Genomic DNA, 16368 nt, shown 5'->3' with positions numbered 1-16368 from the left:
CAGCTCAAACCCATAATACTCAGTGGAGGCTGGTGTAGCTCTGGTACAGATGATTATATTTCATAATGGTCAAAACTGGTCAAATATTCTTGGCTCAGGGTGTTGGAACTGGAGGTTGCAAGATGTTGGTAACAAATTGTAACAACTAAGCCTTTAAAGTTGAACACACACTAGGGATTTGTTCACACCCTGGACAGAGCACCAGTCCATCGATCACCCAGTCACTCACAACTGTGACAATGGCACACAGTCACACACTCACACATGTGGACAATGACACTGTCACTCACATATTCATACATGTGGACAATGGCACAGTCATTCACACACTCACACGTGGACAATGGCACACAGTCACACATTCACACGTGGACAATGGCACAGTCATTCACACATTCACACATGTGGACAATGGCATAGTCATTCACACACTCACACATGTGGACAATGGCACAGTCATTCACACATTCACACATGTGGACAATGGCACAGTCATTCACACATGTGGACAATGGCATAGTCATTCACACACTCACACATGTGGACAATGGCATAGTCATTCACACACTCACACATGTGGACAATGGCACAGTCATTCACACATGTGGACAATGGCATAGTCATTCACACACTCACACATGTGGACAATGGCACAGTCATTCACACATGTGGACAATGGCACAGTCATTCACACACTCACACATGTGGACAATGGCACAGTCATTCACACATGTGGACAATGGCATAGTCATTCACACACTCACACGTGGACAATGGCACAGTCATTCACACATGTGGACAATGGCACAGTTATTCACACATTCACACATGTGGACAATGGCATAGTCATTCACACATGTGAACAATGGCATAGTCATTCACACACTCACACATGTGGACAATGGCACAGTCATTCACACATGTGAACAATGGCATAGTCATTCACACACTCACACATGTGGACAATGGCACAGTCATTCACATATGTGAACAATGGCACAGTCATTCACACACTCACACATGTGGACAATGGCACAGTCATTCACACATTTACACATGTGGACAATGGCACAGTCACACACACTCACACATGTGGACAATGGCACAGTCATTCACACATGTGAACAATGGCACAGTCATTCACACACTCACACATGTGGACAATGGCACAGTCATTCACACATTTACACATGTGGACAATGGCACAGTCACACACACTCACACATGTGGACAATGGCACAGTCATTCACACATGTGGACAATGGCACAGTCACACACACTCACACGTGGACAATGGCACAGTCATTCACACATGTGGACAATGGCACAGCCATTCACACATGTGGACAATAGCACAGTCATTCACACATGTGGACAATGGCACAGTCATTCACACATTTACACATGTGGACAATGGCACAGTCACACACACTCACAATTGTGGACAATGGCACAGTCATTCACACATGTGGACAATGGCACAGTCATTCACACATGTGGACAATGGCACAGTCATTCACACATGTGGACAATGGCATAGTCATTCACACACTCACACATGTGGACAATGGCATAGTCATTCACACACTCACACATGTGGACAATGGCACAGTCATTCACACATGTGGACAATGGCACAGTCATTCACACATTCACACATGTGGACAATGGCATAGTCATTCACACATGTGAACAATGGCACAGTCATTCACACACTCACACATGTGGACAATGGCACAGTCATTCACACATGTGAACAATGGCACAGTCATTCACACACTCACACATGTGGACAATGGCACAGTCATTCACACACTCACACATGTGGACAATGGCACAGTCATTCACACATTTACACATGTGGACAATGGCACAGTCACACACACTCACACATGTGGACAATGGCACAGTCATTCACACATTTACACATGTGGACAATGGCACAGTCACACACACTCACACGTGGACAATGGCACAGTCACACACACTCACACGTGGACAATGGCACAGTCATTCACACATGTGGACAATGGCACAGTCATTCACACATTTACACATGTGGACAATGGCACAGTCACACACACTCACAATTGTGGACAATGGCACAGTCATTCACACATGTGGACAATGGCACAGTCATTCACACATGTGGATAATGGCACAGTCATTCACACATTTACACATGTGGACAATGGCACAGTCACTCACACACACTCACACATGTGGACAATGGGACAGTCTCTCACACACTCACACATGGACAATGGCACAGTCTCTCACACACTCACACATGTGGACAATGGCACAGTCATTCACACATTTACACATGTGGACAATGGCACAGTCACACACACTCACACATGTGGACAATGGCATAGTCACACACTCACACATGTGGACAATGGCACAGTCATTCACACATTTACACATGTGGACAATGGCACAGTCACACACACTCACAATTGTGAACAATGGCACAGTCATTCACACATGTGGACAATGGCACAGTCATTCACACACTCACAATTGTGAACAATGGCACAGTCATTCACACACTCACACATGTGGACAATGGCACAGTCTCTCACACACTCACACATGGACAATGGCACAGTCTCTCACACACTCACACATGTGGACAATGGCACAGTCACTCACACATGGACAATGGCACAGTCTCTCACACACACATGTGGACAATGGCACAGACATTCACACACTCACACATGGACAATGGCACAGTCACTCACACATTCACACGTGGACAATGGCACAGTCATTCACACACTCACACATGGACAATGGCACAGTCCCTCACACATTCACACGTGTGGACAATGGCACAGTCATTCACACACTCGCACATGTGGACAATGGCACAGTCATTCACACATTCACACATGTGGACAATGGCACAGTTACTCACACATTCACACATGTGGACAATGGCACAGTCATTCACACACTCGCACATGTGGACAATGGCACAGTCATTCACACATTCACACATGTGGACAATGGCACAGTCATTCACACACTCACACATGTGGACAATGGCACAGTCATTCACACACTCACACATGTGGACATTTCAGTACATTTATATCTGTGTTAATTTGTTGTCAGTATTGGTATCGGAACTGAAAAAGTCTGATCACTGTGTCACTAGAGGAGGCTCCAACCCAGGACCTGAGACTCTGGTGGCTATGACACCACCTGCATGCAGATGTAGAAACTCTTACAGCAGCAAAAGGGGACAAACTAGCTATTAATATCCTAGATTTCAGGAGAAAAGTCGTGCATTCCTACGTAATGTAACTTCAATATCGCTTCCTCACTTCGCTGGCTTTTCCCAGCACTGAGTTGGCAGCAGGAACCGGGCCAAGGTCATTGTAGCGGGACGCAGATTGGTGGGGGGATCGGGTGTCATTCCGCTTCAGTGAGCACTGAAGGCTATTTTTGAGGTGAACCTGCACTGCCTTCTATCCCACGTCACTCCAGCGAGCCTCAGGCATGCGTAATTATTCGTTTTTGGAGATTACTGCGCAGGTAGGTGCGGGAGGCCTGGTGGTGGGCCCAGGCTTTGTGATGTGCAACACAGAAATGTTTTTTCCCTAATGGGAAGAGCACAGCAGCTGCCTGCTCTAATGAAATTAGTCATTACACACTCTCACACTCTCACACACTCTAGCTCACACCCACAAATGCTCTCTCGCTGGCATTCAACGTCCTTCTCCCCGTGGAGGACACGGGAAGGGGACATGTGACACATCCTCCAGTCATCCTCTCCTTTTTATCCTGTTCAGCAGCCTTCAGCTGATCAGACCTGCTTTGATTAGATTTGGAGAACCTTATTTGCATGATTGAAATATTTCGAAGGGCCATTTCTCAAGGCATCTGTTAGAGAGAGTAAGTGAGTGAATGTCCGTACGTGTCGCCTTTCACAGCTGAATAACACCGGCATCTGTGCATCATGTAGCTGCCAAACAATCGTTTAAATGTCCCCTCAAATGCAGAGAACTGAGAGTGAGCTTGGAAAGTCAACAGAAGGCTTGTTTCTCAGGTTAAAATGGGAAACGAAACTTGGAAATTGTTACTGAAAGAATAACACCAAAATCTTATATCTTTATAAAAATTACTTTCAAAAGTTATTAGTAACCGTGGTAACACTATGTAAGATTGGGTATTTGTGCTCCTGGACTCCCCCTACAGTTGTAGAGTGTAATTCACATTTACAACACTGTCCTGGGGTGGTTTCCTACCCTCATTCAAAATGTACATAGTGCAGTTTCTACAGTGCTGAGCCCAGAGTGGCAATGACACCCCTTTTACAGGTCAGTGGTGTTTTTGAAGCTGTAATTCTAATGTACAAATTCTATCGGGTGTTCCTTTAATATAACATAATTGCATTCTTAAAACACCTGTTTGCCACAGTGTAAACATCAAGTAAAAAAACAAGGTTTTGTTCGGACTGAGGCTGTTTTTTTCTGTGTTCAGAAGGAATCTAAGGGGTGAAATGTGATGATCACATACTGTGTTTCTCTGATGTGTATATTAGTGCATTGCTGAGCGACAGTAGAGAACCAAATCTGCATTTAAAAAGAAAAATTGGATTATCTGATTATTACGTGACTCATGTAGACCTGCCATTTTGTTTTTTCATTAACCGGTTACTGAAGTAAACATTTTAAATGGATTGTTCCAATCTGATGTTCTGCAGGTAGCACTTTATTTTGTTTTTTAATTGTGGCCAAAAGTTTGTAGACATTTTTCTAAACTTAATTATCAGGGGTTTCACTTCTTGGCTACAATTACAGCCTCTACTTTAGCAAAGGCTGGTGAAACATTGCAGTGAGGATTCTATTGCATTCACCCAAAGGATAGTTTGTGTGTTGCTGAGCCTCTACAGAGAAAAACCTTAAACTAATTCCTCGCTGAGTTAAACCCATTGGTAAAATGATAAAATGTGAAATAAACAATATAAAAATGTGCCTGCAATTAATTTACACACACACACAGGTCTAATCACAGTAGGTGCTCAGCTACCTTGGGGTTGGAGCTTGATACCAGTCATAAGAAGAGTTACACGTGTCTTGTAATTGCGAATATGGAGAACGTCCAGATACACAAACGTCTGGAGTATAAACAGACCTTTTTGAATTGTTTCTGGTCTCGTAAAGGAACCAAATCCTTGTGCAGTCAGATTTAGAGAGATATTTCTCAGGTTTATGTTATAGAGGCTGGAGGCTGAAGGTCTGTGCTCTGCTCTGTTCGGATATAGAGATGTCCCTGAGGTCTGAGAGCTCTTCCGAAGCTGTCTGCACTCTAATCACCACCCTGCTGACAACTCTCTTAAAAACACACATACACATGCAGACTCGACACAGCCTTATCTTTCACCTTGTCCCTCGGCCGTCCTCTCTCTCTCTCTCTCTCTCCCTCTCACCTCTCTTTACTCCCACCCACATGGCCATATCTCTATGTTCTGTTGCTCAGTCCCTGCTGCCATTCTTGCCATTCTTCCAGAGTGGTACTTTCTCTGTATACTCCTGCATTCATTGCAAACAGCAGTGTGTTTGTACAGCCAGGCTGCCACTTCAAGAGAAGCTCTGCCCTGTCCTCTTGTTTCAAACCAACAGCTAAACAACCTTGGTTCTCTCACTGTGTGCTTGGTATATCACTAGGCAATACCAGTTCAAATTTTTATTTAGTTGTAATGAAGCACCTTAAAATTCACCTTAAGTCGTACAGCAATTATATTCTGGTAGCAAAGTTACTTAAGAGAATTTTCCATTCCACCTTAAATATTGCAGCAATTACATTCTGACAGCCAAGCGTCTTAATAGAATTTTCTTTCCATTATAAATTTTGCAGCAATTAATTTCTGCCACTTACTGTTTTTAATTGATATTTTTGTTTCATGGTGTTTCTAAGGGGCAGCAATTACATTCTGGCATTTAAGATTCTTAATTTAAATTTCCATTCCACCTTAAATGGGTGCAGCAAGTGCAATGGTTTCAGCTGTTCTTCCCTTTTCATTCTGAATAAACCTTAATCCAGTTTGTTGTCAAGAGGGTGAACATTAGAGAGATGTATGAAGGGGCATGGTCGGTTTCTTGGGGTTTGCCTTTAGTGTCACATGGACAACAAAAACCCACTTGCTGCGCTTCTGTTTTCTCTAGTGCTGCCTTTGGCACTGTCATTGTTGCTTTATCAGAAGATGCAGTGGCCTCTTCGTTTGATCCTGCCACAGATCACAAATAAAATTACACATATGTGAAGCATATGAGAAAAAGACTTGAAATATTCAGACATTTACACCGCTGTTGCTCAGCCAGGGGCGGCTGTTGTGTGCTAATGTGTAGATGCCAATTTACTTCATCTGTAAAATATGCTTCTTATTAAAACTGAGGGGACATTGCAGAATAATAAGCAGCTGGTAAGCTACAAAGATAAAGAAGGATTTCTCAAGCATCTCGAATGGCTTTATTGAAAAAGAGTCAGACATTTTAATTAGACTGCGATAATACCGCCCACTCCTAGCTGAGGGCTAAAATTAGTCCTGAATGTTGCTGCATTCTCTATAAACACCCATTCAAAGCTTGAAAACAAGCTGCGGTTTGAAAGTCATCAGCTGCACAATGCCAGCTGTTCTTGTTTGCCTTGATCTATACCAAGTCTCAGCTGCAGGAGTCTCAGTTTTGTTCATTGCCAGAGAATCTGGTCTTATCCGAATTTGCTCAATTAGCAAAAAGAATACTGACAGGCCTTCGTTTCTTGTACTTTAAAGTGCACCCATTGCTGACGCTAGTGTTCAATTCTGCTCAGACAGCTTGAATAATGTGCATAGACAAACACAGACCAATTAGACACCATGGAACAGCTAGAACCTCATGCTCAATTCCAAGTGTTGGATAGAGGGCTTTGTAGCCCCCAGCATTGGACTGTGGAGCAGTGGAAGTATGGAGTGATCATCGCCACACTCAGGTTCCTAGGTGGTCACATGCCTTTAACAATAACCCTTGCAAATATCAGCAAATCATGAGAACGACCAATCTCATGGCAGTTCAGAGATAAGCCCACCTGCTGCTTAGTTATGATTGGCCATAACAGACCTCCATCCTATCTCCAAGAGTGAGAAATAGGAGAGGAGTCTCATGGGTGGTTGAGGGTCACAGAGCTCAAGGACTTTGAGAAGGAGGAGTGTGGGAACAGCCAGGAGGGATAGGGGTCAGATATTTGAGGATAAACACAAAACTGATGTGTAAAGAAACAGAGACAGAACTTGAGAGGGTACTGATGAAACAAAAACAAGGAAACGAAAGCAGAAATACTCCCTGTCCACTTTTGGTCTTTTCTGTGAAGAGCTTAGACGTTTAAGGAGCAATCTGTCGTTCTAACTGGTGAATGCTGAAAAATATTTTTGAAAATATTTATTTGTTTTTCTATCATTTTCTGTGAAGCGCAGCTCACTTGAGAGGAAGGATCAAACCGCTTTCATCTCCAACTGAATGGGTTAGTGCCGAACCTCTGATATATCCAGGCCATTAGGTGTGAGTGTAACAGATTGAAATATGGGATCATTCCTTTATAGCATGCTTTAAAAATAATTGCAAAAAAATTATTACAGTATTCAAAGAGTCAAAAGGGTTAAATTATTTAAACAGCCATTGAAAAATTATTCAGTCATTATTTTTTCAATGTGGGGAAAAAAAGCAAAGCAGTGTTTTTAACTTGTAATACATTAATCGCATAAGTTGCAATGAGTCCAGAGCCTACCTAGAATCATTGGGCACAAGGCAGGAATACACCCTGGAGGGGGCGCCAGTCCTTCACAGGGCAACACACACACTCACTCACACCTGCGGACACTTTTGAGTCGCCAATCCACCTACCAACGTGTGTTTTTGGACCGTGGGAGGCACCCGGAGGAAACCCACGCAGACACACAGAGAACACACCACACTCCTCACAGACAGTCACCCGGAGGAAACCCACACAGACACGGGGAGAACACACCACACTCCTCACAGACAGTCACCCGGAGGAAACCCACGCAGACACGGGGAGAACACACCACACTCCTCACAGACAGTCACCCGGAGGAAACCCACGCAGACACAGGGAGAACACACCACACTCCTCACAGACAGTCACCCGGAGGAAACCCACGCAGACACGGGGAGAACACACCACACTCCTCACAGACAGTCACCCGGAGGAAACCCACGCAGACACAGGGAGAACACACCACACTCCTCACAGACAGTCACCCGGAGGAAACCCACGCAGACACAGGGAGAACACACCACATTCCTCACAGACAGTCACCCGGAGGAAACCCACGCAGACACAGGGAGAACACACCACACTCCTCACAGACAGTCACCCGGAGGAAACCCACGCAGACACAGGGAGAACACACCACATTCCTCACAGACAGTCACCCGGAGGAAACCCACGCAGACACAGGGAGAACACACCACACTCCTCACAGACAGTCACCCGGAGGAAACCCATGCAGACACAGGGAGAACACACCACGCTCCTCTCAGACAGTCACCCGGAGGAAACCCACGCAGACACAGGGAGAACACACCACACTCCTCACAGACAGTCACCCGGAGGAAACCCACACAGACACACGGAGAACACACCACACTCCTCACAGACAGTCACCCGGAGGAAACCCACGCAGACACAGGGAGAACACACCACACTCCTCACAGACAGTCACCCGGAGGAAACCCACGCAGACACAGGGAGAACACACCACATTCCTCTCAGACAGTCACCCGGAGGAAACCCATGCAGACACAGGGAGAACACACCACACTCCTCACAGACAGTCACCCGGAGGAAACCCCACGCAGACACAGGGAGAACACACCACGCTCCTCTCAGACAGTCACCCGGAGGAAACCCATGCAGACACAGGGAGAACACACCACACTCCTCACAGACAGTCACCCGGAGGAAACCCACACAGACACGGGGAGAACACACCACACTCCTCACAGACAGTCACCCGGAGGAAACCCACGCAGACACGGGGAGAACACACCACACTCCTCACAGACAGTCACCCGGAGGAAACCCACGCAGACACAGGGAGAACACACCACACTCCTCACAGACAGTCACCCGGAGGAAACCCACGCAGACACGGGGAGAACACACCACACTCCTCACAGACAGTCACCCGGAGGAAACCCACGCAGACACAGGGAGAACACACCACACTCCTCACAGACAGTCACCCGGAGGAAACCCACGCAGACACAGGGAGAACACACCACATTCCTCACAGACAGTCACCCGGAGGAAACCCACGCAGACACAGGGAGAACACACCACACTCCTCACAGACAGTCACCCGGAGGAAACCCATGCAGACACAGGGAGAACACACCACGCTCCTCTCAGACAGTCACCCGGAGGAAACCCACGCAGACACAGGGAGAACACACCACACTCCTCACAGACAGTCACCCGGAGGAAACCCACACAGACACACGGAGAACACACCACACTCCTCACAGACAGTCACCCGGAGGAAACCCACGCAGACTAATTACTTGTTAGCTACATTAGCTTCACTGCAACCGTAAAAACTGTAGGTTTAACCTTGGCTATCCGGCTGCTGGTGAAAGGGAGAAACTGTTTGATTATGATTTCTCTCCAGACAATTCTTTAAGCCGGTACTTTGTTTTTGTGTCCGTGTGCAGGCAGTCTGAGCTCAGAAGGGCCGAATGAGCCCATGCTTGATGGAAAATGGAGGATTGGGCCATAAAAGGCTGCATTGAGCGTTATCACATCAGCTGAACGGATTGCAGAGCGGGTTGTATTTCTTCAGCTCAGCTTGTCCCGGGCTGGGGGCAGGGGGTGGGGTTTGGCTGCTCATGCACTTTTCTCCCTCCAGTCGCTATCAGTTTATCTGCTGATTTGTTCTTGTTTCAGCTGTGTGTGGAGGTCAGGCAGGTTCGGTGCTACTGTTGGTGTTTTGTCTTGGGGAATTGTGTGTGAGTGTGTTCTCAGGGGGCGCTGTAATAAGTAGAGAACTTTTTGTATTAACCTTCAGAGATCAAAGCTTTTCATGGACAGGTAATTCTGTCACCTTTCAGTCTCCTACCTCTGGCTCTTTTTGGATTTGACAATATTTGGGCCTCTGCCGTGTTTCCTGGGTTTCACTGGGCTGCCAACTCTTTCCCTCTCTGGTGCCCCCAACTTTAAGATTACAAGGTGTCGGGTAGCAGAAATATTGCCTTTCAGTACATTTATATTGATGGTATTTGGTGTATGCTCTAATATCGTGACTTGCAGTTTTAATCTTGTTACAGAGGCGATCGTTGCATTAGAAGTCTTGTCCATGGGCACTATCTTGGCATTTTCCCTGGTGGGGTATTGAACCCTAGTCTTCTGAATAGAAGTCATTAGGAATTGACACAATTAGCCATTAAATTAGCCATTAGCTCTGCCTGCAGAGCTTGTTTTATCGCAGACCGGTCAGGTATGTGGCTTGTGTGATCTAGAACTAATTATAAAATGTGGGGTGCAACTTCTTAACACTTAGATTTGAGCAAATAACAAATGTATTTACTTTACTACTGAAATGAGAGTGCCACCGTTGAAGATTTTGTTACAGCATTGTCAAAATTCTCTCTCTCTCTCTCTCTCTCTCTCTTCTCTAGGCGGCTGCTGAATATGTGAAAATCCACCTGCCTGAAGTGTTAAAGCAGCAGTTGCAGATCTATGAAAAAGAGAAAGAGAACAGTCTTCTGTCTTATCAGTCAATCCTCGAGCAACAGATCCTCAATGTGGACAAAGAGATGCTGGAGAAGCTCTCTGCCTCCTATGATGAAGCAGGTGAGAGGTCACAGCGCAGTACAGATACCTCGCAGATGTCTGTGCCCCAATAGTTGCCATTACCTTTTAAGTCCACTTTGATTTGTAGGATCCATGACAGCATTTAAGGAACAGTAGCGTATTGACCTAGAAATTCATTCATTCATTCATTTATTCATTCATTATCTGTAACCCTTATCCAGTTCAGGGTTGCTTTGGGTCCAGAGCCTACCTGGAATCATTGGGCGCAAGGCGGGAATACACCCTGGAGGGGGCGCCAGTCTTTCAACCGAAAAATTACAGCTTTAGAATCATTGTGATGCTTCACTGACCTGAAACAGAGAATAGGGTCTCTGTCTTTGCTACTTTGGGCTCAACTGCAGAACATGCACTATGTAACTTTTGGAGGAGGGTAGGAACCCATGCAACAATACCAAATCTTACATAGTGTTTCTTTAAAAGGGCATAATGCAACAGACTGAAACACGAGCCTCTTGAAATAAATTGCTTCAAAAATCATCGTGACAAAGATAAAAAAAATTGTTTATGCCTGAAACCTCACAGATTCCTAGTGGGTCTTAGGTAAAGGCCTTCACTGGAAGTGTGGTCTGATGAGCATTTGCGAGGGGGCACATTAAGCGCTCATAGAGCGTGGGTAAGTGCTCATAATTGCGAGTAATGGGACGAGGGCTTGGCAATAAAAGAAATGCTCTAATGCACATACAGTGCATTCAGCAGCATTCAATTCCAGTAGTGTGTTGTTTAGCCCTTTAGACCTTTTAAATTATCGGTAATTTACACAACTGAAGTTAGCTTGCTGTTCAGATTTGCAACTCCTTGCAACTAGCCATTGGTTGCCTGCTTCACTAGTTGCTAAAACAAGTCTAGACTCACCCTGATGTATCACACCTAGAACCCTGAAACTGGAACAGAGAGGACTCGCCAGTGAAAAGTATAACAGTTCCTGTACCCAATGCTCTGATATTTTGAGCAGTGGAACACACTGTATTTATTTCCTCAATATACACTGCACTGTAATATATATTGGCATTTATTGTACTAAAATGGCGGCACGGTGGCGCAGCAGGTAGTGTTGCAGTCACACAGCTCCAGGGACCTGGAGGTTGTGGGTTCGATTCCCGCTCCGGGTGACTGTCTGTGAGGAGTGTGGTGTGTTCTCGCTGTGTCTGCGTGGGTTTCCTCCGGGTGACTGTCTGTGAGGAGTGTGGTGTGTTCTCCCTGTGTCTGTGTGGGTTTCCTCCGGGTGACTGTCTGTGAGGAGTGTGGTGTGTTCTCCCTGTGTCTGCGTGGGTTTCCTCCGGGTGACTGTCTGTGAGGAGTGTGGTGTGTTCTCCCCGTGTCTGCGTGGGTTTCCTCCGGGTGACTGTCTGTGAGGAGTGTGGTGTGTTCTCTCTGTGTCTGCGTGGGTTTCCTCCGGGTGACTGTCTGTGAGGAGTGTGATGTGTTCTCTCTGTGTCTGCGTGGGTTTCCTCCAGGTGACTGTCTGTAAGGAGTGTGGTGTGTTCTCCCTGTGTCTGCGTGGGTTTCCTCCGGGTGCTCCGGTTTCCTCCCACGGTCCAAAAACACACGTTGGTAGGTGGATTGGTGACTCAAATGTGTCCGTAGGTGTGCGTGAATGTGTGTGTCTGTGTTGCCCTGTGAAGGACTGGCGCCCCCTCCAGGCTGTTTTCCCACCTTGCGCCCAATGATTCCAGGTAGGCTCTGGACCCACCGCGACCCTGAATTGGATAAGCGGTTATAGATAATGAATGAATGAATGTACTAAAATGTATACAGCAATTCTGTTCTGTAAAATCAGATGTGATCCCTCTTGTTTAAAATTGTTAGCATTTCATCTGTATGTTGTACCCCACCTCATGTTGATCTCAGTATTGTAGATCACCTTGCAGCATGTTTCCTATCCATGTCATATGTGATATGTTTAAATACAGCATCTCCCAACATGTTCCAAGCAAGTAGATGGGTATTGGAATAATTAAACATTAGGGACCTGTGTCCCAGACTCAGATTAAATCTTATCCCAGACTTAAGAAGAATTTGCAGTGGAGTTTCATCATTGCACTGCAATTTAGTCCAGGACTATACATAATCCATGTCTGGGAAACCCGCCATCGAAGTTAGAGTATGTCTTTCTGAGAAAACCAGAGAGATAATAAATGAGCTATTGCCTATATGAAGTTAGTTAGTTTATTTGCTGATGAAGATGGAACAGATTTGGGATTCACTATTGTGTGCTGTGGAAGAACGCATTCCACAATACAATGCCTCATTCGTGAGTTTTCGGAGGGCAGGAGATCCTCCTGCTGCTGAATCCCGCTTTGTTTGGGGTTTGGTTTATAGCTGAAGTAATGCTACATTTATACATTTTAACACGTAGCTAAAGAAATGACTGTTAGCAGAGACTTTTAAAAACGCAAGTGGCAAAACTTCATATCATGTAGAAGCTGTTAAAAAAGAGGAGACTGAGACCAGCTCTGTGTGAGCTCAGAGGTATCACAAAAAGGGATGCAGATACCGTTGTCAAGTTTAGAATGATCCAAATGTTATTTCCAAAAGCCAGGGTCTATATAGACCCCTTCATATGTAACATGCAGCTGACTGCATGTGATGAGGGTACAGCCATTTACATGTGACTGCTGCATGAACGGCTTCTATTGTATAAAAAAGGGGAGTGCATCACAGTACATGTAAGAAAGGGAATGGAACAGGGGCATATAACTACAATTCACATGCATGGAAAAGTTAAATTCATTATATATTATTATATAAAAATAAATATACAGTAGGGCGGCACAGTGGTGCAGAAGGTAGTGTCACAGTCACACAACTCCAGGGACCTGGAGTTTGTGGGTTCGATTCCTGCTCCGGGTGACTGTGAGGAGTGTGGTGTGTTCTCTCTGTGTCTGGGTGGGTTTCCTCCGGGTGACTGTCTGTGAGGAGTGTGATGTGTTCTCTCTGTGTCTGTGTGGGTTTCCTCCGGGTGACTGTCTGTGAGGAGTGTGGTGTGTTCTCTCTGTGTCTGCGTGGGTTTCCTCCGGGTGACTGTCTGTGAGGAGTGTGATGTGTTCTCCCTGTGTCTGCGTGGGTTTCCTCCGGGTGACTGTCTGTGAGGAGTGTGGTGTGTTCTCTCTGTGTCTGCGTGGGTTTCCTCCGGGTGACTGTTTGTGAGGAGTGTGGTGTGTTCTCTCTGTGTCTGGGTGGGTTTCCTCCGGGTGACTGTGAGGAGTGTGGTGTGTTCTCTCTGTGTCTGGGTGGGTTTCCTCCGGGTGACTGTCTGTGAGGAGTGTGATGTGTTCTCTCTGTGTCTGCGTGGGTTTCCTCCGGGTGACTGTGAGGAGTGTGGTGTGTTCTCTCTGTGTCTGGGTGGGTTTCCTCCGGGTGACTGTCTGTGAGGAGTGTGATGTGTTCTCTCTGTGTCTGCGTGGGTTTCCTCCGGGTGACTGTCTGTGAGGAGTGTGGTGTGTTCTCTCTGTGTCTGCGTGGGTGTCCTCCGGGTGCTCCGGTTTCCTCCCACAGTGCAAAAACACACGTTGGTAGGTGAATTGGCGACTCAAAAATGTCCGTAGGTGTGAGTGTGTGAGTGAATGTGAGTGTGTGTCTGTAACACATAAGGCCAGTGTGATTGGCTGTGCCTTTCCCTGCTGTCACGTGAGTCTCTGTAGTTTGGTTGTGAGCAGCGTCAAAACTGGAAGGAAAACTTTCCAGTCATAAGCTAGTATTACTCCAAGACTCAGGTGCATCGTGGGTGACACATGGGGTCAAAAGGGAGTGAGGATTGCAGCAAAAAAGAAGGTGGACGTTGTTTTTCAAAGAAACGGAAAGTCAAGTTCGCTAAAGAAATTAGTCCGTCCTAATATCAGCAGGCTTAAACTGTCTGTAACTGTGAATAACATGGTTTGGAGATGAACTGCACAACAAGCTGCCAATTGTCAGTTCTCTTACATTGTCATTTTATCACGGAGCAAAGGAGAAAAAGAAACAGGCAGTGGGGGTGGTAGATTCATAGTTGTCAAGAGCAAATCTACGCCATTGCTTTCTAAAACTGAGCTGTTAAAGCCTGGTGAATAAAGCCCACGTTCAAGCTCGCTAGTTCATTAGGGATTTATGAGTTTTCAGTTTTATGAATATATATCTGTTAATTTAAAATGAAAACAGATACAGGAATGGGAAGTTTGCTAAAAATATTTGATGAGGGAAAGCAGTTTTGGAGCAGCAGCATTCTAGAGGCTATATATAGGCCTATAGTTGTGGTATGCATGAGAAATGCATTATTGATGCTGAGAGAGAGAGAGAGAGAGAGAGAGAGAGAGAGAGAGAGAGAGTCTCTGTCAACATATCACTCCTCACACTGATTGGGCTCTGCTTTCTGTGCTGTTTAATTAAAGGTTTATCTTACTGTGGCATGTGGTAATTATCCACTGATCCCTGCGAGTGAGTGAGTGAGTTTGTGGGTGTGTGAGACAGAGAGTGAGAGAGGTTTTATTTCTCCCTCCATTCCTCCTTAAGATTTCAGCATGGGTGGAAGTATGTAGGCGGAGGAGAGTGACGAAAAGTAGAGGTCTACATGAGACAGTAACAAGAAGAGTAAGGTACAGGGCAGTGAAACCTAGCCGACTTCTGCACCGACCACCTTTTATCAAGTGTCCAAATACTTCTGGTTCTTTTAGGTAACAAATACAGACACGTTCCTCTTCTATCACTGGTCTGAAAAGCATAAACATTAAACCAACCAAAGACCTATTAGAGTATTGTGGGTTCTAGATAGAAGCACTGCTTTTTACTAAAGAACATTTTAGAAGCATGTTTTAGTTCCACTAAAGCAAAAAGGGTTCAAAGTCATAGATAAAAGCGTCATTTGGCTTAAATAACAACAGTGTAATTGTAGAATTATATTTAAAATGTGCTGTAGGAATCATATGTAGTTTTTCAACCACAGAGAATAATATTTTACCAAGCAAACAGCCATTAATGCATTCCAGTGATTCTTTGAATGTTCAGGGTTCTAGACCAAACCACTGACTTTCCGTTCTCAATAAAATCACTGCCTGAAGGACCTCTAGAATAGTGCTGTAGTGTTTAGGGTGGAGAATCAACATTGATGCACAGAGGCCCATGCCCACACAAGCTACACAATTTGCAGTCACATTCATTCACTATCTGTAAACGCTTCTCTAGTTAAGGGTCGTAGTGGGTCCGGAGCCTACCCGGAGTCACTGGGCGCAATGCAGGAACACACCCTGGAGTGGGAGCAACACACAGACACAGGGCGACACACACTCACACATTCACTCACACACGCACACCTACTCACACTTTTAAGTTGCCCATCCACCTACCAACGTGTGTTTTTGGACTGTGGGAGGAAACCGGAGCACCCGGAGGACACCCACGCAGACACAGGGAGAACACTCCACACTGCTCACAGACAGTCACCCGGAGGAAACCCACGCAGACACAGAGAGAACACACCACACTCCTCACAGACAGTCACCCAGAGGAAAC

At 45.7% G+C, this 16368-nt stretch overlaps 1 protein-coding gene across 3 annotated transcripts in view; it reads left to right on the top strand.

Moving 5' to 3' along the window:
* The window catches only part of LOC136675632 (protein phosphatase 1L), a 90307-nt gene that overhangs the window by 62560 nt on the left and 11379 nt on the right, over positions 1-16368 (top strand). For 2 of the 3 annotated variants that reach the window (XM_066652284.1, XM_066652286.1), the window contains exon 2: positions 10692-10866. In XM_066652284.1, the coding sequence (XP_066508381.1) occupies positions 10692-10866 (175 nt within the window). Of the gene's footprint in view, positions 1-7383; positions 7516-10691; positions 10867-16368 lie in introns of those variants that run through there. The other variant, XM_066652285.1, reaches the window with a different exon arrangement.

Source organism: Hoplias malabaricus, chromosome X1 (genome assembly GCF_029633855.1).
Source record: "Hoplias malabaricus isolate fHopMal1 chromosome X1, fHopMal1.hap1, whole genome shotgun sequence".
NCBI lineage: Eukaryota > Metazoa > Chordata > Actinopteri > Characiformes > Erythrinidae > Hoplias > Hoplias malabaricus.
This window is presented reverse-complemented; position numbering and strand designations above follow the sequence as displayed.